This window comes from Acyrthosiphon pisum, chromosome A2, assembly GCF_005508785.2.
Source record: "Acyrthosiphon pisum isolate AL4f chromosome A2, pea_aphid_22Mar2018_4r6ur, whole genome shotgun sequence".
NCBI classification, from domain to species: Eukaryota; Metazoa; Arthropoda; class Insecta; order Hemiptera; family Aphididae; genus Acyrthosiphon; species Acyrthosiphon pisum.
In genome coordinates this window covers 16,840,237-16,864,856 of record NC_042495.1, presented here as the reverse complement: position 1 = coordinate 16,864,856, position 24,620 = coordinate 16,840,237, and the positions used below count along the sequence as shown (strand labels likewise).

Sequence of the window (24,620 nt, the reverse complement as noted above, 5' to 3'; positions counted from 1 at the left end):
TTATTATTTACTACGTCATTACCAGGCAACAGAAAAGTTAAGATAGATTTTGAACACCATACACCGAATATTAAAAACGAATTGATCAAAGTTTGAGTCATATAGAGTTGGAACATTTAACGGGAAACGAAGTGCACGGGATCAACTAGTTATAAAATAAAATTGTTCTCAATTTTATATCCCGAAAATTACTATAAATAATGAACCATGTTTGCCAACAATTTTGTTTACGTATTTTTTTTTTTTTTTGAGCATTTTAGATTATCGATTTAAGTAGGTATATAAAAAGGTAGTTATAAGAAAAAGATATTTAGCTCTTGTAAATTAGGTATTTCAGTTGAAAGTATTAATGCATAATACTATACTTACTATACTTTAGAGGACAAAGTAAATAACCTAGTGAACCAAAATTAATCATTTGTCTGTCAAAATGTTCAGAAAAAAAGTTTTACCAGAATCCATCAAAAAATATAGTAGTTACCATTTGAAATAATAAAGTCGATTTTAATATTGTTACAACTGCGTGTTTAAAAATTTTGAAAATGTTATAGTTAAATTGCCCGTTAAAAATAAGAAACACTACGTCTTTTTTTTGTTTTGACGAAATTCCATATCATGATGCATATATCGATGCATCGATCCATGATTGTTAAAAAAAAAGCTAGCGTACAATGACATAAGATACACCCCGTATATTTTTTATATAGTAAAAAATTATACAATATTATAAATTCGTTAATATGTAAAGATATAATTATTTTGAAGTTAAAGTTAAAAAGGGGCCTACTAAGCGTATGGTCCTCCGGGACCCAATATTGATCCTTAATCCGAGCTTGAATGTACTCACATTTTCTCAATGAACGGCATATTATGTTTGCACCGAACTATGATTAAATAATTCACAAAATCAAAAGACGATGTAATTTGTTGTAGAACTTTGAACCTAAGGGTTTTAGTGAATTTTAAATCATTTTAAAGTTATGCCTGAGTTTATCATTAAATATAAGTGCTATCGAAAGCAGTAATCATTTTTTTAGCAAAACTTTTAATGCGTTTAAAATCTATTTCAGAAAGACATGAATAAAATATTTTTAGGTCATAACTAGGGCTAGAATTTTGTAGCATTCCCATTTTCTTTCATAGTATTACAGGACATAGCTAATCAAAAACAAAATTCGATTCATTCATCACAGAGTTCAAATATGCAATTTTGATTTTGCTTTTTTTGCATTTTCTTATGATATTCATAAATAAATGCTATTTTGGTACTTTTTTGTCAGTTTATTAGCTTTTTAATTAGTTTTTGTTAATTATACGCATTTTTAATATTTTTAGAACATTTACGACATATATATCTAAATTATTATTTATTAATTTATTTTAATTGTATTATTATATATTGTTGTTTCGTGATATCGTAGTGAAATATTATCGCCTTATCGGAAAATATTTCTGAAAATAGATTCTTAGATTTTTTCAAAGTGATTACCGAGCTGGGAGTAGTGGTTACATAATACGTTGACATTTATCGACATTTTATAAAACAATTTTTAATTTATTTTTTTCAATTTTTATAAATTGTGCTTAGTTGTTCTAAGAATTACTTGGTGTGAACATATAAAAATGTGTTTAATAAATTATTTTTTGATATTAAAAATATTTTTCAGTTAAACTTAAAAATGTTTAAGTCTTTTTTAGTTGCATTTTCTTAGTTAAAATGTTTTTTTTTTGTAGCATTATTGACAATTTTTTAATTCCTTTATTGTAGGTTTTTAGTGCTGTATTTTCCTAGCCCTAGTCATTACTTTCTTTAAAAGTATTTTTAAGAAAATCGTTGTATTGCAATTCTACGACTTCCATCATCTGTAAATTGGATTCAACATCGTTAATGTCAACAGAAAAAGTGTTTTGAAACAATTTAATTTTCGGCAACACACGGATTCATATCAAATACCTAAATAATTCATTACAAAAATTAAAGATGTTTCTTTTGTATCAAAAAATGTAATAAGTATAATAGTTCTTATAACAAATATATAAAATTACATGAATCGAAAATAAAAATTACATAAGATTATATTATAATAATAGTATAATAAACTTTTAATAATGTAAACAGTTAAAAACTGAGTACTTAATTTGTATCCATGGACAGGAAAAAAAAATAAATGAAAATACAATATGTAATAATAATAGTTTAGAACTATAAACATACATAAATATTTTAAAGTATAAAAGTTCTTATAATCAATATATAAAATATATAAAATGACATGAATCCAAAATAAAAACAATATAATTAACTTTTAATAATTTAAATAATAAAAAAATGAGTAATTTATTTACTTTCTGAAGAGGAAAAAATTAAAAAATTAAAATACAATGGTTGATAATAATAGTTTATAAATATTTTAAAGTTTAATAATTCTTATTGGTAATACATAAAATTAAATGTGACCAAAATAAAAATTACAAAACCATATTATATTGTATTAAAATAATAATAAAGGCAATTAACTTATACAAGTAATGTAACAGATAACTGCTAAATATAAAGATAAAAATTACATTTTACTTGAAAAAATTTAGAAATATTTAATTTAAAAGACGGCTTTTTGAATAGTATGTAACTACAGTTTACCATTTAAGTATTAGAATAAATACCTATTTCAATTCAGATATTATTTGGATAAGGACAGGGCTTATCATATTTTGATACAATGTTAAAGTAAAATTGTTGGATGAATAACCAGACATTCAAGGAATGTATTGGGTAGGTATTCCAAATTAAATACATGAAATATCTTAAAACAAATATCTATAGTTCTTACAATAGAAAATACTTTGTACTTAATACTATCAAAATAGACCATTATTTGACTAGGTTCAGATATAGTGCCCACAATCAAATGACAGGGTTGGATAGGTACTATTGCCATTGCCTTTTTTTGACAAAAATTGCGCATTCGTGTTAGGAATGAATAATTTATTGTAAATAACATAAATCATTTTTTTATACTTGACATTTTTTTGGGGGGCTCAGACTTCAAAAGTTGTGTGTTTTCCAGATTACTGAAACCCTGTATTAACTAATATCAATCTGAACAATAACGATTATCAAAAGCCAAACGGCTGTTTGAATATCTGGATCATATAAAAAAAAAATTTTTATAACTATTTTAACTCAAATTTTGACAAAATATGAAAAACTTTCAAATTTATAGTGGTTAAAAAATTATAAAATGTTCAATTTTAAAATCAAAATAAATTGGGAAATTGGTCCTGTTTAGCGTAGGTACTTGTTGTCGACGGTTTTTTTCAAATCGGTGTTGCACCTACAACAAAAAAACGAACTACAACCGGGAAAAACAATTTTCGAACCAATAATGGAATGGAAAATACATTTATTGGAAAGTTAAATTTCGGAACAAATATCTATTGTATTTAACATTTTTTTTAAATTTTAATCTTGGATCAAATATGTAATAAAACATTTATTTATTAGAAATATACCTAATTTTTATGAAAAATAAGCAATGGAATATCCATTAGGTATTTAAATCAATATAATGAAATCTAGTATGATAGGCATTACATTACATTTTATTGAATAGGTATTATCTCTAAATATATATAAAAATGAAAAGCTGTTCTTTATTCTGGCTAAAACCAAAAAACGTATTGACCGATTTGGCTGATATTTTTTTTATTGTGCTCGTAATTATCTAGACAAGTTTTATATAATAGAAAATTCACCGAAAAAGTAGAAGATCTGGATTGATTTAATATCATTTAATAACTGCAATTTATACGTGTGCATTGTAGAAATATGTAGGTATCTATCTAATATTTATTAAAAATGGTCTACCTATGTGGTGGTCAAGCGTGTTAATAAAACATTCGTAATTACCTACACACCTTACGGGATCTGTTTTTAAAGTGGGTTTCTAATTATCGTAATATAAACACATAGGTAGTAGGTAATCTAATAGTTATCTAATAGTTTTAAAGGGAATATTGTTATTCAATATTCAATAACTTTTTTTAGAAATCTTATTTTCACAAACCTTTGGGCTTCGTCTAACACAGAAATACAGAGTATTAAATAAAACTATTATTTCATTATTGTAGTTGACAATAATATTTTTCCAACCAATTATTTCGAATAAAAATAAAATGTTCGAAATAAAAAACCAAAGTATTCAATACCAAAAAGTATTTAATACAAAAAAAAGTATTTAAAATACCATTCAAAATACATCATGCTGAAAGTATTGAAAAAGTTATTCAATACTTAATAAAGCATTTGAATACTTTTACTTAAATACTTTACAGGACTGAAAATTGTTAACCGTCAAGTAATAAAATCAGTGAAAAAACATCATTTAATTTATGTGGCCGTTTTAAATTCTTTACGGAACAATTAATAATAATATAACATTTGTGTATTGAATTTCTATATTATATCAAATAATTATGTTATTTTTAATTTGTCTGTAATCGTTTTTTCTACAAGAGTCAAGAAGGAATGATCTAAACATTGCTTATCTACTAGTATCATTTAATAACTGGACTTATATGTGTGGATTGTAGAAATATGTAGGTACCTATATAATATTTATTAAAAATGGTCTACCTATGCGGTGGTCAAGCGTGTTAATAAAACATTTGTAACTACGTACACACCTCACGGGGTCTGCAAGCCACCCGGGGTGGATACTGGATTGCCTACCTGAAAATATACTGCTCACATAATCACAAGCGTTATCTCCCGAGCACCGCCGGGCGAGATGGGTATAATATAATATAATCGAATGTGACTGATTGACTTAGAACCTAAACAATGATAGCTTATTAGAATAATACTTCGCAATTACCATGGTATCTGTTGGTATCACCATGTAAGTGTGCTCTAAGAAAGCATACCTATTAAAAAATTCATATCAGAAATTTGTGCTTGCACAAGAATTTTGAGATTCAAGACGATCAATGAACATTTTTACGTTTTGAAGACCATTACACCGAATATAAATAACGAATTGAACAAAGTTTGAATCATATTACAGAGTTGGCATTTTTAATGGGCAATGAAGGAAACGGGATCAGCTAGGATATTATACTAAATAAATAAAAGGTTAGGTAATATCTACAAATTGTTGGTTGTAATAGCCAAAATTAAATCACTTAAGAACTACTAAATTATAATGTAAATCATTCACATAATAATGATGTGTTTGCACTCTACAATTAGTAGAACCTCAATTATCCCAACTAATTGAGAACGTACCTAGTTCAGAAACACATAAGTTCGTATACCAGAAATTATTAAAAAAACATACAATCATTTACATAAAATTATATATTATTATGTATTACATATTTATTATATTATTAAACAGAAGTGCAAGATAGATCATCGGGGTAAAGTTGTGCCAAACTCTTAATTGGCACAAAAGCGCACATCTCATGACTGTAGTGTGTGAAGAACTTGCCAATGTTCATGAACCTAAAATCGTCTGGTTTGAGTTGTCGCTGCAATTTTTCTGTAACAAAATTTTTTGATGTTTCAGAAATTATATGTAATACAAATATCACTTATCATTTATACTTAATAGCAACATAGCATCAAGTTAATACAAAAATATATAATTATTTGTTAAATAAAAGCATAATAAGATTGTGAAATAATTATAAGAATTTCATTTGGTTCATAGCAATATTATTTAAGAGGATGTCTGCGGCCTATTTGTTTTCTCTCTGTGGCCCATGTGCAACATAGACAAAATGCATTAATGCAGAATCATTTTTTCTATATTTTAAGTAATCTTAGAGTAAAATCACTCATTACAAAAAAGAAAGAGAATAATATTTTTGAGGGAATGATATATCAATTTTATATTTTATTATTATTTGATTTTGTATTCAACTTTCAAAATAAACAACAAAATGCTGTTATTTTAAATTAGGGTTAAATTGTTTTGAGACAATATTTAGACAAATGGATATGTCATTCCCTCAAAAATATTATTTTCTACCTATTTTGTAATAGGTTATTTAACTTTGAGATTATTTAAAAACATAGAAAAAGTGAGTCTGAGTAAATGTGTTTTGTCTATGTTGCGTGTGGGCCAGAGAAAGAGAGAGAAAAGAAATTGTGCACTGACATCCTCTAAAAATAAGTTAATAAATCAAATAATACAAAATGTATTTTATCGCATTAAAATATCATAAGTCATAACTATCAGCAGCCAAACACGGATAATTAAATGTTTAAATTATTTAAATACTATTTTTTTTAGATTGTATAGATTGTAGTTATACATTAATACTATACCTTATGTTTATTAGAAAATGACATCACACATGGCAATAATAATTTACAATTACTCAAATGTTTCTTTATGAATAGTGAAAAGTATTCATTTTTATTTGAAGTGTATAATATGGTTTAACTAGATTAGTTTAAATCATAGACCTTATAATGTTAATGGATGAAAGTCCAACCCATTATTATGAATTAGTCACAACAATAGTAATCTCCTTTCTTGTTACTATATCCTTTTTTTTATTACTATCCTCTTCCTCAGGTTTAAAGTACCTTCGTGCACTATTAGTTTTAACAGCCTCTTACACATTCCTTTCTGTCCTACCAATTTATTATCTAGCTAATAAAAGCCTTAATTACATTATAAAAACTAACGGGAGCACCAATGAAATCTAATATGTGAATATCGCATAATACCTTTAATAAGCCCAAAATCATTTATATACAATACACATATTATTATATACTATGTCCCAAAAGTCCGTATCGCACTTTTATCTCTGTACAAATCAATATATTATTTGAATATGGTTATTTGTACTGTAATAAGTATGGGAATTCTAATTGAATGGCAAATTGATTAAAAATTTTATTTTTATGCAACTTACTTTTTTAACATTGATTTATATCCAACAAAATAACTATTTTATTTATCATATTTTCACTGTTCTTTTAAAAAAATATATTTATTTTGAAAGAGAATCAAACAAGTTCAAAGAAAATTAAGGTGTTGACTTTTACAAATAATGGTTATTATAATTATACATAACTATGATATTATTCTAACAAAGACAACAACTTAATTTGCTTTAACATGGTCTATTTTTACTCAATTTTAATTATTTCTATTTCAGAAATATGATCAAGAAAAACGTTTGAAAACTTCAAAAACTTATTCTGAAATTATATAAAAATGTAATGTGGTACACTTTTTTTAGAAAACTTAATACTTTAATTTTATTATTTGTATATGGGCATTCTAATTATTAATATTGGCATGAGTAATAAAGACTTAAAATACAAAAAAAAAATTGTTTTTGTTAGTCGATTCACAAAGGAAAAATATAGTATAAACAGATTTTAATAAAAAAAGTTTGACCACCACTGATATATAAAATATATTGATAGATAAAATATATATTGTGTTAATTATGTGTATTGTATAATTATACTTTAGTGATATATATATATATATATATATATATATATATATTATATTATTTAAAATTTTAAAAATATAAATTTTTTTTTTTTATCAATAGGGGTTTACAACTAAATATTGGCCTTTGGGTCTATCTTCTTTTTTTTTTTTTGTCCTTCCTGGACATAATCCTAGTAATCTAACTGATTAAATAAATAAAATCATTACGATTAATGTTTAATTTTGAACTAATGAAACTATTCATTTACATTTGGTTTTTAATTATTTTAAAAAGTCATACATGTATTTTTGGTTGAAGAACACGCTAGGTACACACCTTGTCTTATATCATATCTTTCTGTTAATTAACCTTTTTGGAAAATATTGTTATGTAAAAGTAGTCAATTAAAATAGAATAACCATAAGAAAAGGAATTTAAATGCAAGAATAAAATTTATTTAAAAAAAAATCTTTTTCAGCTAATAGACAAAATCAATTCCAACATACCATTTCTGTTTTCCCGCAATATAATGATTTCAGGGCTTTCAAAATAACTACCCTTCCAAGGTTTGGCGAGTGCATGATATACTGTTGTTGGAGATGAGTTGTTTTCTGCCAATCTTTCCCAGCCCACAATAATACCATGACTAATGACGTTGTTTGATTTAGTGCTAAGAACTTCAATTATCATCCCAATCGAAAATTTAGGATCAGTACTCTTACCACGTCTTCTTGGTTCTAAGGGAAATATGCCATTCTCCTGATCATTAAAAGAAGTTTTATGTTAAAAGTTGCAGTTATCAAATACAATAAGTTTTATCACTTACATATTCGTTAATATTGTTCTCCTCATCTTCATGGTTTGGAGCCTGAAAATAGTTAATAAATAATAATAATGATATTGAGAAGTAAAAATGGTATATAATATATCTGATACTTATGTCGAATGTAAATGTAAGGTATTGCAGAATAGTAAAATACTCACATAGGGATTAGTCGGATTTCTGAGTAAGGGACATCCACAATAGTCATAAAACTCAAAAAATGTTCTACAACTAGACTCTAGATCAGAATCATCTGGTTTTAAGAATGTTTGGAAATCCCACACATATTTATTTGTCGCAGAGATAAATTTCACGTTTTGACTAAATGACCAAAACAACTAAAAAAATATACATATATTACCTTACAGTAATTTGATTTATATTTTTGAAATATATTATTAATTTTTAAAAATGCTATATTGTTTACATTATCAGTAATTTTTGGTAGTTCAGTTGGTATAAGTTAGGTGGACAATCAGAAACCGTTTATTATGTAAAGTACTAAAAAAATTCAACTCTTTCAATTGGATGATTTAATTTTAAACCATGGGTTGGTTAAAAAAAAATCAAATTCGAGGTTACGTAAATATATTTTCAAAAATGTTTGAAACATATTATGCCATATAAAATAAATTTTGATTGACGATTCTAGATTTTTTAAATAAAAAATATTAAGTATAGGTAGTTTTAGTATTGTTTTAAAAAAAGTTATCTTCTAATTTGAACACAATACTTGTGGAACTAAAATTTATAAATTTGAAACCTTGTGGTACATCTAAATTTAACATTTTTTTATTTCTTATTTCTAAATAGATAATTTACTATTAAAACTAATCTATGTATTGTTAGACCTTTTATAATAATATACAATACCTACATTTGTAGAGTACTGCTCTTATTGGGTGAATAAAAATTGGGGGCACTAAAATTGTAGATTATTAGTGATTAAGTAGAAAAATAATTAATTGTGGTGCACTAACTAAAAATTAGAATTTAGATAATTATTTATACAAGTATAACTAGTAAATATTATAACAAAATAAAGATAAACTTTTTATAGGACACGGGAATAATCTCAGATAAAAAAATATTTCATAACTAAGTAAATCTGAATACATTTTTGTAAGGGCAAAAAAAATTATTTTTTAAACATAGCCTTTCTATCCTTTATATAGTGTGCTAACAATAAATCTATACATTTAAATACTATCTAGCAGTTCTTGAAGTATTGACATTTAAAATATACTGTTTTTATCCACAACTCACAAATTTTTCGTCTACGATATAGTAATATTAGTTAATTTGTGTTTTGCAGTGACTACTGGAAATAAGCACATTGAATGTTTGCCATCCTAATCAGTAATCTCGATTTTTTAAAGTTAAGTCAAGTCAAATTTTATATAATATACAGTAGAAACCGTTTATAATGACACCGGTTGTAGTGACATATTGGGTGTAATGACCTTAGATTAAAGGTCCCTGCAAAACTCCTATATTGTATGTACTAATTTGTATCGGTTCTTATGACGTCTATATAATGACTATACGGATGTTATGACGGTTATTTTTGGTTATATTGGAAAAATATTTTATCTATAATGACTTTACTTTATTGAAGGTACTATTACAACCGATAATACCGACAATTTTGTTTTGTCATCAGTTTTATTTTATCATCAGGGTACCAGTAATCGTCTTGAGATTAAATGTGTTTTGTGTTCTTGTGTTAAATATTTTGAAATTGTAAAATGTGGAAACGAAAGCAATCCACAATTGAAGAAAAATCAAATGTCATGTTTCTTTTAAAAAAAAAAGTGAAAAAAATGTCCACATACCTAATGAATTGGGTAGGTCACTCTACAATTTCTAACATATGGAAAACTTGAGACAAAATCGAACAAGAGTTTCAAAATGAGACAACAGATTTTTTTTTAAAACAATAATTGAATTAATTAATTTAAATAATATGTACATAATTAAATGTTCTTATCTTTACTTTTTTTCTATATTATACATTACATAAGTAAATAATAATAATAATATGTATTGAAGTTATAATTTAATTTTAGTCATTTTAGTTATAATGACAACCGGTTATTATGACCTATTTTCTTTGGTCCCTTGAACGTTATTATAAACGGTTTCTACTGTATTATATAATAATAAAATTATAGGTCCTATAAATTATATTAATCTGTATACAATTTTCATTAAAATTGGTTAAATGGTTTATAATTTATTAGAAAAGATTAGTTTAAGAGGCCTATCGCCTATGCCCTATTAGCTATTTATATTCCAGTATTGTCTCCACAAATACATTTTCCCGAATAATGTTTTGAAATCTAATTTTACTTAATCATGAATTTCATATAGTTATATTTCTGTAAGACCACATATTTTATATTTTTCTGTAGTATTTGAATAAAAATGATGATAAAAACTAGTTGTTGAAAACCAATATGTTGACAATTCATAATATGATGAAAATATATTGATAACACATAGGGTGGACATCAAAGTAACAATATTTACATTTGAATTTGTTTCTATTCACCAACTATATATAAAACTATTATAGGTGTCTGTTGATCGCTTTCCAAGGGGTGCCACCAGTGGGTTGGCTTCCCCCTCCCGTCAATCAAATATCATCAATTTAACTATTGCAGTATAACATGTAAATACAGATTGTAAATATAAAAATGTTGGTTCAATAAAAAAAATTATAAAATATTAACTAAATGAAAAAACAAAATATTTGTTATTATGACATATGAGTTAGGTACAAGTTCCTACGAGTATTCTATTTATACGAGTTATAATATATTTTTATAAATTATGAGTACTTACGTCAAGTATAGAATTTCTAATATACTGTTCTTGCAATTCCCCTGAGACTGAACTAACCTTCTCCAAGACACCAAAACCAGCAATATCTATCACGTAGCATGTAGGGTTCTTACATTTGTTTCCCGGCCATGAAGATGACCAGGATACAAAACTGTCTACAAAAATGTAAGCAGTTGGTGTTATTATAACTTTTACTCCTAATCGTCGAGCAACCGATTCAAATATTACACACAGCAAAAATGCAGAACCTTTTCTCCGTTCAATAACCTAGGTCAATTATTTGTATCATTATTGACAATGAATAATAAAATCATTGAGATGAAAACATACCTTCTGCAAAAAAAAGCAATTTAAGTCATTGTTACAATGACAAACCAGTTGATCTTCTGAAAATATGATTTTACTTATGTTTTCAAGTATAAACATTGTGCTGGTTTCATCAAATAAATCATGATCAAGATTGAATTTTCCTCGTTCAACCACTTGTTGCAAACAATTTTCATTTGCAAACAGAGGATGGACTGGGTTTGCTGAACAAATGCGATTACACACATCAATAGCTATATTATTTAAACTTTTGTCTGTGAAAAACATTAGGAACTCAATTATCACCATTCATTACAAATGTATCAAAATTACATAGTTTTTTTTAGTGTAGACTTACTTATATCGCGATATGTTATGTCAACTGTAGGACACCAACAACGTTCAAGTAAGTAAAATCCTCTTTCAACAATTTGTTCTGCCGGTGGTAAACTTAAGAAATTACGTATCTTGTAACCAAAATACACTTGGCACGAATAAATAAGAAATTGATGTGCCATGTACAATAGATCATAATTTTCATTACTGCTGAATGATAAAAATAAATATTGATAAGTCAAACATTATTCTACTTTACTCTAAACCACAAAAATACCATTTGTTACTCTGTAGTTGATTATAATAAGCTGCAGTCGCTGATAGAATATAATATCTATGGCCTTCATTTTTTGAATGCAAATATTGACTTAACGGATATGAATGATATGGTATATTTTTAAACTTCATGTATTTGCATGGCATTTGTATAATTTCAGCAGGTACAGCTTTATCCAAACACATACGCAACATGATCTCGTCTTTCCAAGTGTTTTGTTCGTCGATAACAACTCTATATTCCTCGTCGTCCAACAAACCGTATCTAACACAAATAAAATATCTGTTATAAGCAAGCCAAAAAAAATACAACACACAAGCATAGGTACTTTTGTATGAATTTGGATTTCCAAAGGCAAGAGTTTCGTTCGTGGAACAAGGAGTTTTTGAGTTTGGAATGTGAAACAGCAAGGTTAAAGACGTCAATCAATTTCAACGAGTCATAGCAGCAAATATACTCAATCAATTCGGTTGGCAAGTCCAGGATTGTGGTAGTGGCGGTATTCGCGGAGCTGGTGGTTACAGTATCAGCAGAGTTGGTGGACGAGTAGGCAGGGACGACGATTTCGTCGTCGGGGTCACATTGTGGTTTCAGATCGTTGGTCGTCATCGTACCGGATTTTGATCTTCAAATGCCCAATCAGACGGGTCACGCAAGTGCGCAACGGTAACAATGATCGTTGTTCAAGACGATCGGTGGAATAGCGGGTATCGAGACTCTGCCCTATTGTTTGGCGCTGACCGCGTTCGTCAGTGATAAACGTTTCACAGACCAAAAATCGGAGCACCGGACTTATGTTACAGTAAACTAGAACCGAATAGTACTTGAGTCGTTCTGTAAGTACTCAATGTATTGATCAACCACCGATGACTGAACGACGGTCGTTGATATTTTTATATGTCGTTTTTGCGTCGTCGCTACTTCTTCATCTATGGATAGAACGCTTCTGGGTGGCGACTGTCGACCGCCGACCAAAATTCGTCCAATCTTGACCACCGGTTGTGTGTAGCGAGTGGGGGAATTTACGGCAGTGACTAGATGGTAGAGTGGAAGAACTTTGGGTACGAAGCGGCGGACCCTTGTCATTTGGATGCCCAAACGAGAAGCGTTATATCGGTAGCGTTGGTATAATAGACGGGCAATAGTAGTAGTTCCATAGACCTATTAACTAATGGACAGCGCTTAGAGAGAGAAACCCGTGGGCGAGGTAGTCGAGAGAGAAAAAACTATGCGTCTGGAAATATCATGGAGGACCATTTGCATTAGTTTTTTCATCCATGCGTATTATTAATATTGTCTATAGTTACAGTGTGCCGGTCAAATAAACGAAAAATTGTGTTACAAAATATTGTATGGTTTCACTACGATGTTTAAACAATTAATTTTAGATTCTGAGCGGAGTTATGCCGTGTTTTCAGAGTTGCGCATAGGTGAAAATAGGTGCTAATAATTGGCGCAACTAGACATTTGAATTAAGGGGTGCTTAAGCTCCTGGTTTTTTCGTGACTCAATAGGACCAAACACCTAAAGATTTTTTAGGGGGTGCTAATTATAACCTTATTGAATGAAAGTACATAAAAGAATTAGTGGAACAAATTCACTTTAGCAACCCAGCACATTTTTAAAATTTTTTTTTCGAAATTGACGTATTTCGACGAGTTAAGAACGATGGTGCAAAAAAAAATTTGCGGAAACCATTATTTTGGAAGTTTTAGCTATCCAAAGTTTGCGATTTTACGTTGATACGCATGCGCATAACACTACTATAAATTAGTATATTCAATTTTTGTTGCACCGAGTCACCGAACGGGGTCACTCGCTCGCTGCGCTCGCTCGGATAATTAAAAACGAAAATATCCCTCGATTTGCTATGCAACACCTCCCCAAGTGGGCCACCAATTTGAAAAAACATCGTACAGTGATGCCATGCCAGCGGCACTCGTCGCTACGTCCTCGGCGCCGTTGCTCCGCTCCACAAATCGAAAATATCCCCCGACTTGCTGTGCAACACCACCTCAAGTTGGTCACAGGGTAACTACCAGCTAGCCATGCGCGGTTTTATAGTAGTGTTGCGTGCATGTGTGTAAACGTAAAATCGAAAACTTTGGAAAACCATAACTTCGAAACTAAGTGAGAGCGACAAATTCTGATTGCACCATCGTTCTTAACTCGATGAGTTAGGTACATAAGTTTCGAAAAAAAAAATTCAAAATGGCGAGGGGGAGCTAAACTGCCATTAAAGTAACACAAGTCGCGGCAATCTTCAAACTCAAGGGACCTCCCGTCGACTAACGGCTCCGGTCGCCAGTCTGTTAAAGAAACATAAGTATAATATTAAAGTGGCTCAGGTCACCAAACTCAAATTACTTCGCACGGCATTAAAACAGTCTTGCGCGCATGGCGCATACGTATATATAAACGTAAAATTGCAAATTTCGGATGTCTATAACTTTCAAAATAATGGTTTCCGCAAATTTTTTTTGCACCACCGTTCTTAACTCGTCGAAGTACATCTATTTCAAAAAAAAAAAAATTAAAAAGGTGCTGGGTTGCTAAAGTGAATTTATGCCAAAGGGGATAATGAAGGTTTGCTTGGCTACGCAAGTGTTCAGCAATAGTGATACTGATGCTCTTTTTTATTGTAAGTTGAAAAAATTTGCAAATTTTGATAACGGTGAATCCACAATAACATTTTGTAAGATTATAAATAATATATTTTATTTTTGAAAATACCAGAAATTTTTGAGCAAACTTCAATATAAGAGACCTCATTATTTAGAAGATCACGAAGACATAAAACAATTTATTAATTCATCTATAGCATACATAAATACAATAAAGGATAGAAATCATTCATCTTTATTAACATCTTCACGGAAAACTGGATTTAATGGGCTAATTGTGTGTCTTAGAAGTATAGGCAGGTTGTTTGACAATGTAGTTAAGACCGGACAGTTAAGTTTTATCCATTCTTATAAAATATCTCAAGACCATAAAGAGATTCTGTTTTTGGCACTAAGGTCAAAAGGAGGCTTTAATAACAGTCCGACAGCTTCACAGTTTGAAGCTGGCTATAAAAGATTATTGGTTCGCAGTGAACTATCTATTTCTGAAAATGCAAACTGTTCAGTCCTAGATAACACTAATATTATTCATGTTTCAAGTAGGAAGAAGAAAAAAGTAGAAAACTTTCAGGATATACTTTGTGTTGAAAAGGAAGATAATATTAATGATAAAGATGATCAACATAATGAAACAGAAATTATAAATGTTTATAAAGAAGATGCCATTGAACATATATCAGGATTTGTTAACAAACAATTAAAACGAACAATTAATTGTCCAACATGTTGTAATGCTCTTGAAGATACGACTAAACACCATACACTGATTGACATCAAATATCGAGAAGGACACATGAAACCATCAATTGATGTAATTAAAATTTGTAAATTAACTGAAAAAACTTTTTTATCAAGAATTCATGAAGTGCCAAAATATTTAGAAGATCCAATCAATTTTTAATAGTTAAAACAATGGCTCACATTAATTATATTATATTTAAAATAAATATTACTTTTTAATGAGAGTGTAGCTTCGATAGACCTATAAAAATATAAACTTGGTTAGCTTCTAACTCATTACAATATTTTGTTGACCAGTTGCCAACGTAATTACTTATAACTAATTAGTAATTAATAATAATTAAAAAATAAGTACTACTATAATTAAGTATTGTAATTTATAATTTAAATAATAATTACTAAATGTAATTATTAAATTATTATTATAAATTATAATATATTTTGATATTTATTTATATTTAACAATCATGATAATACCAAAGTCCGAACAATATTAATAATACGCATGGCTGAAAAAACATAATGCAAATAGTCCTGCATGATAGTCCAAACATATAGTTCTCTCTCTCTTACTCTATATCGTCCCCATGAACTATAGACAGGGGGTGTGGTAGGCGCAGTCCATTAGTTAATAGGTCTATGATATGCATAGTATTCGCCATTTATGGTACGATAAAATATTATAAATAATAATACATTTGTACTGTTTACTTAAATTTAAGGTCTATCGTCTATGCTTAAACAGCATAACTACATAAATTACAAAATAAGTACCTATACAATATTATTTTATACAATATGGTATTATACGTTGGACAATATAGAAAAGAGCAAATGAACATTTTTGAAGAATGTAAAATTGTAGATCACCAAAGATATTATATTATTAATAATCACGATTTAAGAACATATTATCTTAAATCGTATTTATAGCACAGATATATAAAAATACTACAGCAGAGTGTAACAGAAAGACACGACAAATGAAAAACTTAATCAAATCAATATTTTTTAATTTTAATTTTTTTATATATAATTTACGGACGCTCATAAAGTAGGTATACCTAACATTTTTCATTTATTAATACTGCTTAATAAATGATAAATATTAATACGAATTGAAGTATCGTAAATAAAAGTCAACGCGAATAATGTATTCTTTGTAGTTTTCTTGGTTCAACTTAACTTTAAAAATCTTTTAAGAGATTGCATTTAAGTAATAATGGAAGGCGGGTGTGATTCTGCAGCATAATATATAAATTATAAAGTACACAACAAATGCAGCTAGTTAAATATTTTAAATTAGTAGACTACCAAAGTATCTATTTTGTGCGCCAACCACACATGTTACACATCAGTTAAGGGACAACTCTTGTGAAAACTATAGAAGTTTAAAACTCAGATCAGCTTGAGCAAGATGTTTTCAAATACTTAGCTATTTTGGATATCTGAAATATTAACATTTTAATTAAAAAAATTATTAAATGCCTTATATATTGTATTCCTAAAACGTTATAGTAATACACAGTAAACACATAATTGTAAAAATCCTAAAAGAATATTTAAAATACTACAATAATACCAGTTAAATACATTTTGTATTAGTTCAAAAGCTTGTTAATTATTTAATTTAATCAAAATTCAAATTTGTAATGAACTACCTACGATACTAAAATTATCAAAAGTCGATGTTAGTGGAAATTAGAAAACAAGTAAAGCGTAAATCCACAATAATTTTCTATAAGGGTTTGAAGTTTAATTGTTGATAAAATTCATCAAAAACACAAAACATGGCAAATTATTTTGCAATTGATAGTCATAAAAATTTAGCTTTTATTATACCTAAGCTATGCAAATGTAATACAAGATTGTCCTAAAGTTTTCCTAAATCAAATATAAAAAAAGTTTACTTAAAAGTGAATTACATTTTTTACGAGCTTTTAAATATAAACATTGGATAATCAAAAACCGGTATATTAACTTATTCTCAAACGATAATCATTTTCTATAAATAAATTACAAATAGACAAAATATGAAAAACTTTCAAATTTATAGTAGTTAAAAAATTATAAAATGTTCAATTTTTAAAACTAAGGTTTGAAAATTTAAAACAACAAATCTCACACTGTTACCTAATAATCTAAAACTTATATAAACACAGTTATTTTTACAGACATTTTAAGTTAAAAAAATTATATATTAAAACCAAAAATTACAATTTTAGTTAATTTGTTATAAATAAATATTACAAAAAACATCAATATTTCCTGGGTTGAGACAAATCTTTATGGTGTTCAACATAATTAAACTTGAAATCAAAAAAATATATTACATGATTAATATTAATATCAATTATAATGGATAGATCATTAAATGTATAAGTAAAGCACATGATAATAATACTAGTTAACAAAATGCTTTTGAAGAATTTAGTAAATCAGTAAGTTAAACTACAAATTATTCATTTCTAAAAATTTGGAAAACAGTAAAACACACCATAATTAAATCCGTGTCTTTAAGAAATTGTTTCATTATTACCTAAATAATAATAATTGTATTGTAATTTATAAAAAAAAAACAGGTCTAAAGGTACCAAATATTACCAGGATGAATTATTGTCGTTTGAAGATGTGGAATATCAAATTAACATCTACTTGACAGGTGTATTGTCATATTCTATTGCTTTTCATTGTTTGTCATAGCGTCATCAAGATCCGTTTTTTTCATTGACATATCGGCCAAATTAACCGAGCGTTGTCATGGTCGTCTGGACTTAACTTGATTGCCATTTCATAAAATACTTTGGCTTGTTCGAGAAGGCCATGTTACATATATTGTCCATTACAGAATTAAACCTATAATTCATACTTAAGAAAATTGTATATTATTGTTCATAAAGAATTAATTTTTTTAAATTGTTTTAAATTTGACTGATTTTAAATAATTTACCAAAGAAAAGATGTACATTACATATTCTTTTAAAGTTTAAGCACACTATTAAATGGTAAATGTAAATATTATAAATTTGTTTTGAGATTTAAGTAAACGTCACATACCTATTACCTACACATATGTTTCTTATTGTAACTTGTATAATATACATTAAAAAGGTCATTGAAGTAAGAGAAAAGCGTAAAATTTTACCAATTTAAAAATTATTAGGAGAATGCTTAGAGCAAATTTTAAACTTATAATCGTGTTGAATAATTATTACTTTTTAAAAGCCAATTCCTCATGTCCCAGTTGATACAATGTCAGGCCCATTTCCCAATGACCAAATGCATTCCTCGGGTTCATAAGTACCGCACAACAGAATGAGTTTCTTGCATTTTTATAATCATCCTTCTCCAGATACAAATTCCCCATGGACATGCAAGCATCGGATGCATTTAAATGATCTTTAGTTTCTCCGTATGTTTCAAAAAGCTTTTTGTATATGTCAATTCTACCCGGATTTAATTGACTACATTTTTTAAGATATATTACAGCTTCATGATAATTTTGAATGTTATTGAAATACATTAAAGCGAGTTCCAAATTTAAATCAAAGTCCTCAGGCTTGAGGTTCAAACATTTTTGGTAAATATCTACTGTAACTGCTAGTTTTTTCAAAAATAATACATTTTTGGGATCGAGTATTATTACCTTCTTAAATGCATCAGCTGCATTATGGTAGTCTTCAAGTTTTAAGTACGCCATTCCCAACTGAAAACAAGCGTTCGTCCGATTGGGGTTTGTTTCTAAGAGTTGTTTATATTTCAAAATAGATTTTCCAAATTTACCGCTCTTATAATATGCATCTCCTAAATTGTTTAATGTTTCTGGACATTCTTTTGCGCTTTTGTGGGCAATCTTAAACTCCTTTTTAGCCTCTTTTATTTTATTTAATTTTAAAAGTACTTTTCCGTACTTATTACGTGCTCCATGCAATTCGGGCTTTAGACACATAGCCCGGAAATAACAATCTTTGGATGTCACAAAATCTTTGTTTTCGAACAAGAAGTCTCCATAATCTGTCCATGCATCGCAACAATACGGTTTTATTGCACATACTTGAAATAAGTATTGTTTTGCTAAGTTGTTTTGGGATTTTCTCATATAAACCAATCCAAAGTTCCTCAAAACTTCGGAACATTTGGGGTTAATACTTTTTGCTTGTTCTAGGTAGCCAATACATTCATCAAAATGTTGACTACTAAAAAATGTACTAGCTGTAAGCAGTAGAACATTCATATCTCTCGATTTATGTGTAATTAAACTTGTACATATTCTTTGGGCTGTTGTGAAATCTCCACCTTGATGTTCTTTTTTTGCCATTGTTAAAAGGTTATCTAAAAAAATATTTGTTTATAATTTAGAACATTGAACGATAATTAATATTAAGTTATTTCAGTCAGTAAATTGGTAGAATAACAATTGATATAATTCAAACGATTCGATAAGCTGTAATTAATTAGTAAATTTATAATGTAAAATCCATTTTAAAGTAGGTAAATTTTAAGTTCTTAAATTAATAATAATATGCTATTTCAAATATTTATATATATAAAATATGGACTCTTTGGTGGATACACCTTTATCTAATAATAGTTTTTCCGTTTTTCAAATTACTATAAGTAGTATTAAGGCACATTTCAATGATGTCGTAGCCTTATTAGGCTCAGTAAAAATAATTATTTTAGTCTCAATCTTATTTTTATCTGGGTCAACAACTGATGCCTTTTTGAGCTAGATAACTTTTTTCGTAGATATACTGATGTTAATTATAAAGTAATGGGTATTTTTCAAGCCGTACAAAAAGCCTTTGAGTGTGTTAATCATGATATATTTCTAAAAAAAAACTAGAATTCTCAGGCATTTGTGGAGTTGCTAATTACCTATTAAATTATTTCTTAAGTGACTTAATCCAAACATTTAATGTAAATGATTATTTTAGTATGGTTATGTTATATGCTATAAAACAATAACAGTATTGAATATAAATATGGAAATATTAAGTCTCGCCGATGATTCGATTATATTAATACTTAAACCAACAGTTGATAACTTGAACTATGAAGCAAATGCGATTTTAAATGATTGTGTATGCTCAGTTCTTAAGAATAAGTTAAAGTTAAACTTCCTAACATCTATATTTATTTGTTTTAATTCACATGTTAACACGTTGAATGCGGCTCATCCAGCAACGTGTTTGATGCCATTTGGCGTCTAATAAACATTTAAAATAAATGGTTTAATATTTCTTACGCATGGCTGAATGTCAATTTATTATTATTTAGAGTGGATTAAACGCATGTTTTTTACTATGTATACATACGTCGTTTTAAGAAGTTCCTTAATTTTTTTTTATTGTTTATACTTTCATCATACGCACTGTTGAAAACTGCATAAAAACATACGCAATCAATGTGTTAATAATGTTTTACATGGTCATAATTTGGTCGCCCAGTCTCTAAAATGTTATCCTAGTTTCATTACCAAATTTGACCCAAAATGCGTAAAACTTGAAAAGGTAAATGAATGAAATATCTTGGCTTAATAATAGATTACAGACTGAGATAGGCAATTGTTCTATCCATTTCATGAAGCCAGGTAAATTATTAGATGTAAGCTATAAAAGAATCATTTATTTAGTTTTAGTGCAATCTATTTTCTCATATGTTATATCTATTTAGGGAGGAACTTTTAATAACATTATCTCTAAACTCAATAAATGGTGTGATTAAATATTTACTAAATCTTCCTATACAAACTAATACTATTCTAATTTATGAAATACTCAATGTAAATAATTTTAAGATTATCTATTATCAAGCTGTATTAGTAGACTTGTATAAACATAAACATTAAATAACTTTATCAGATCATGAACATTAGTATTATAGAATTATACACTAAATGTTGGTATAAGTTAACTAAAGTGTCAAAAAGTTTTTAGACAAAATACCGTCGTGTATACTCGTCTTGATTTATGTTGTAATTAAATATTAATATTAATCAGTTTGATTATTTTAAGTCATTCAAAACAAATTTCAAAACTGAAGTAGTGTTTTAAAAATTCATTGGTTTAACAATGGTTTTGTAGGCATGTGTGTGTGTCAATGTGTGTGCTTAACGAATATTAAATGCATGATTTTAAAGAAAAACTATAAATTAGTATAAAACGATTGAATTTTAGTTTATTTAATTGCATATAGTGCACAAAAGTTTATAAGGTTAATAGTTTAACAAAAATATGTATTATTTTATTGTGGACCAACAGTGATAAAAGTAAGTGAAATAATACCAAAAATATATCCTAAATTTTTCTAAAAAATCAAAATTTTTTTGAACATTTACAATGTGTGAATTATGTGTATAAAATATAATTTATTCCGTTATTGGTCTAATATACTCTATTCCTTGAGAGAACATGCCAGTTCTGTCCATGTAGAATAATGACCGACTAAGTTGTAATTCAAACTTCAAATGACATTCTAATATCTATCATTAATTGTTTTCTAATATAACATCTTAAGAAGAACATTGTATTACATCATAATGCCTTTCACTTATCAAACATTTATTTATTTATTGATATTAAAAAAAATAGAAAAGTTGTCTATAAAGAGCTCAATGACAATCAAAATATTTTGATACTACAAAAAATGAAAAATTGTTTATGCAATTCATACATAATATTTATTTATTTTATTAGGAGGATGTCTCGTCTCGAATTTTCGATCACGTTTTTCAATAGTGTATTGATATTTATCAAACTTATAGACGAGAACATGATCTATGATAAATCATCGGCTTTTATTAGATGTTTTAATTTTCAAGGGAGATATTATGAGCATTTTTAATTTGTGATATATCTCACCCATATCTTGCTTGAAAATTAAATTATTGAAAAAAATGTTGAACGCTTAAGTACAGATTAAGTTAGTACCTTAAAGTTTGATGATTGGTCAATTTGCTCTAATATCAAAACTAACAACACACTATTGAAACTAGTTAACAAAAATATGCCATTTCTTATGTGTCTAAGATGGAGACAACAAATGCATGGGTAGGTAGCGTCCTCTTAAGAAATATTTATAAAAAAAAATTATTGGATGCCTATATTTCATAATACCAGGAGCCTCTTGAATTTGTTAGAAAAATATTGTTATATAAAGCAAAGTGACTAGTGAGTATTGAATTAGTTTATACATAAAATCAACTTTCAATGTTTTTCATAAATTTTAAGTTGTATATTTCATATTTAAATATATACAACATACAGGGTGAAGTTTACGTTATAATTTATTAAACCCAGATACCAAACCTGGAGCAGTTTAAAAATGGTTTGGTCGTAGTTTATGCATTCTTATCTAAATATAACATAGCAATAGATAGTACTGATAATAATTATAACTTACCTAGGCGTTTGCTATATATCTGAAAAAAAAAAATATATATATTATTGTATAAATATAATCTAAAATTTTGAATGTTATTTGTTTATACCTCCATAGCTTCATAAAGTTGAGTCAGAGTATCTCCAGAAATGTTGATTGAGCTCGCTTTGCTAAGGGTTGCTCCAGCCAAATCTTTAACCTTTTTAATGCCTAGTTTGTCAAATTCATTGGAGATATGTGTAAATCTTAAAATAAAATAATAATGTTATATACATATACATGGTAATATTAAGAATAATTGTAAAATATTTACTTTAAATTGTCGTTTTGTGATAAAATCTTTGTTATAATAGATATTGTTGCTTCTGAGTCTTCATGTTTGGGACAAAATACATCCTGTAAGTGTCATAGTTATTATATGATGAATAAATTTAATGTATATTCATTTATAATTAATCAAATGAGTTTAATGCACATTTTTTTTCTTAAATATAAAATACATGGCAAAATAATGTTCAGGGACTCATATTTAGCTTTATTAATCTGCTGTTAAGCGAATAAAAAATATATATAAGGTGAATCTATTTATCATTAGAGTACTTATAAATTCAGTAACTAGAGTCCTTTTAAATATCAAATTGAAAAACAGGATTTGCCTGATTAAAATGAAATCATAGTTCATTCAAGTGTCCCATAAACATCCCATATACATAGTCAAATTATTAATATATTACTTACCAATGATGACGAACTCATAGTTTGAAATATTATTTAACAATTGATTTTTCAAATAAAGACAGCAGACAATGATCTATATAAACTTTCGAACCTGACTGTTGTCAATCAACTGTAAAATAAAATATTTATTGTAATAAATAAAAATAAAATAGAATGAAGTAGTGAAATATAATAAAATTAAAAACAAAATAAATTAACTTAAATTACGTCTTAAAATAAAATATAATTCGTTAATATCCCGTTAATTAAAAAAGTAATTTAGTGTGTTAACAGTAAAGTTAATTGAAAAGCCAAAAGTAATTTAACTTTAACTTTTTAACTCGTTAATGCCCAGCTTTACATGCAGGGACTGTAAGACATTTCGTGCAAGTTGAGATAATAATTGTGAATTTAGCCATGTCGTCTAACACACACTATTTATACTCACAAGGTGGTGATCCACAGATGTCGTCAAAACTTAAAAGCACTCAGCACAGAATGTTTTGTAGGTATTTCAGTCACAGTTTAGAACTTACTATTTTTCCAGATTCTAGTACTCTAGTCCGCTATAAAGTATTCAAGTCCAGTAAAGTTTAAAAACAAGGATAAAGAAAATTGTAAGACTATAAATTACGCATTGAAAATTTGGAAATTCATAAATGAATAAAATATGTTAATATAGGTTATAGAGACGTATACAACTATAAGAACGCCATTGGTACATGAGTCATGATACGTCTGACGTGGCTGCTAGTAGAGCTGCAGCTGCTGACGTGGCCGGGATAACACCAGTGTTACCATCCACTATTTACTACCACGACATTGTATTACTTCGAAAAAATATTTTCATTGTTAAACATAGTACGTACTACTCCGATATCAATTACTTTGAACATAAACTATACCTATGGCATAGAACAATATAGAAGCGAAACTCGATCAGCTGATTGGGGTCTTGGTTACTTATGATCTGAAGTCTGAACCTACGAAAAACATGAAAACGGTTCCAAGCACCAACATGATGTTAGACCCATGGTTACCAATATTATGAAAACGGTTCCAAGACTATGACGGGATACGTTACGCGGGGTCGGCTTGT

General features: G+C 27.8%; 2 protein-coding genes across 6 annotated transcripts; both read right to left on the bottom strand.

Annotated features, from left to right (window-relative positions):
- Positions 1–5,106: 5,106 nt before the first annotated feature.
- LOC100573372 lies at positions 5,107–13,677 on the bottom strand. Of its 2 annotated transcripts, none has more exons than XM_008189545.3 (9): positions 12,385–13,677; positions 12,057–12,320; positions 11,802–11,989; positions 11,468–11,718; positions 11,138–11,404; positions 8,452–8,628; positions 8,294–8,335; positions 7,974–8,226; positions 5,107–5,543 (listed from the first exon to the last, which is right to left on the bottom strand). In XM_008189545.3, exons 1-9 carry the CDS (start codon positions 12,663–12,665, stop codon positions 5,392–5,394), a joined length of 1,875 nt encoding a protein of 624 aa, XP_008187767.1. In that variant the 5' UTR covers positions 12,666–13,677; the 3' UTR covers positions 5,107–5,391. The 2 variants fall into 2 exon arrangements, with proteins under 2 accessions (XP_008187767.1, XP_016663713.1); XM_016808224.2 differs by having other exon boundaries at positions 11,802–11,986.
- Positions 13,678–17,379: 3,702 nt separating this feature from the next.
- On the bottom strand, positions 17,380–24,376 carry LOC100573584 (RNA polymerase II-associated protein 3-like). 4 transcript variants are annotated; one of them, XR_001680268.2, is made up of 7 exons: positions 23,970–24,376; positions 23,543–23,651; positions 23,118–23,200; positions 22,914–23,049; positions 22,826–22,844; positions 18,026–19,753; positions 17,380–17,960 (listed from the first exon to the last, which is right to left on the bottom strand). XR_001680268.2 is itself a non-coding variant. In XM_016808222.2 (6 exons), exons 2-6 carry the CDS (start codon positions 23,558–23,560, stop codon positions 18,633–18,635), a joined length of 1,377 nt encoding a protein of 458 aa, XP_016663711.1. In that variant the 5' UTR covers positions 23,561–23,651; positions 23,970–24,376; the 3' UTR covers positions 17,380–18,632. The 4 variants fall into 4 exon arrangements, 2 of the variants coding, with proteins under 2 accessions (XP_016663711.1, XP_016663712.1); XR_001680269.2 differs by having other exon boundaries at positions 17,380–17,730; XM_016808222.2 differs by having other exon boundaries at positions 17,380–19,753.
- Between the last annotated feature and the right edge of the window lie 244 nt (positions 24,377–24,620).

Coding starts and splice junctions, on each gene's coding strand:
- LOC100573372 (XM_008189545.3), bottom strand. CDS start 12,665: ATGACGACCAACGATCTGAAACCACAATGTGACCCCGACGACGAAATC. Junction 8,629..11,137: donor TTAGAAATTCTATACTTGAC/GTAAGTACTCAT, acceptor ATATTTTTTTAG/TTGTTTTGGTCATTTAGTCA. Junction 8,336..8,451: donor GAAATCCGACTAATCCCTAT/GTGAGTATTTTA, acceptor AACTATTTTCAG/GCTCCAAACCATGAAGATGA.
- LOC100573584 (XM_016808222.2), bottom strand. Junction 23,050..23,117: donor TCACAAAACGACAATTTAAA/GTAAATATTTTA, acceptor TTTTATTTTAAG/ATTTACACATATCTCCAATG.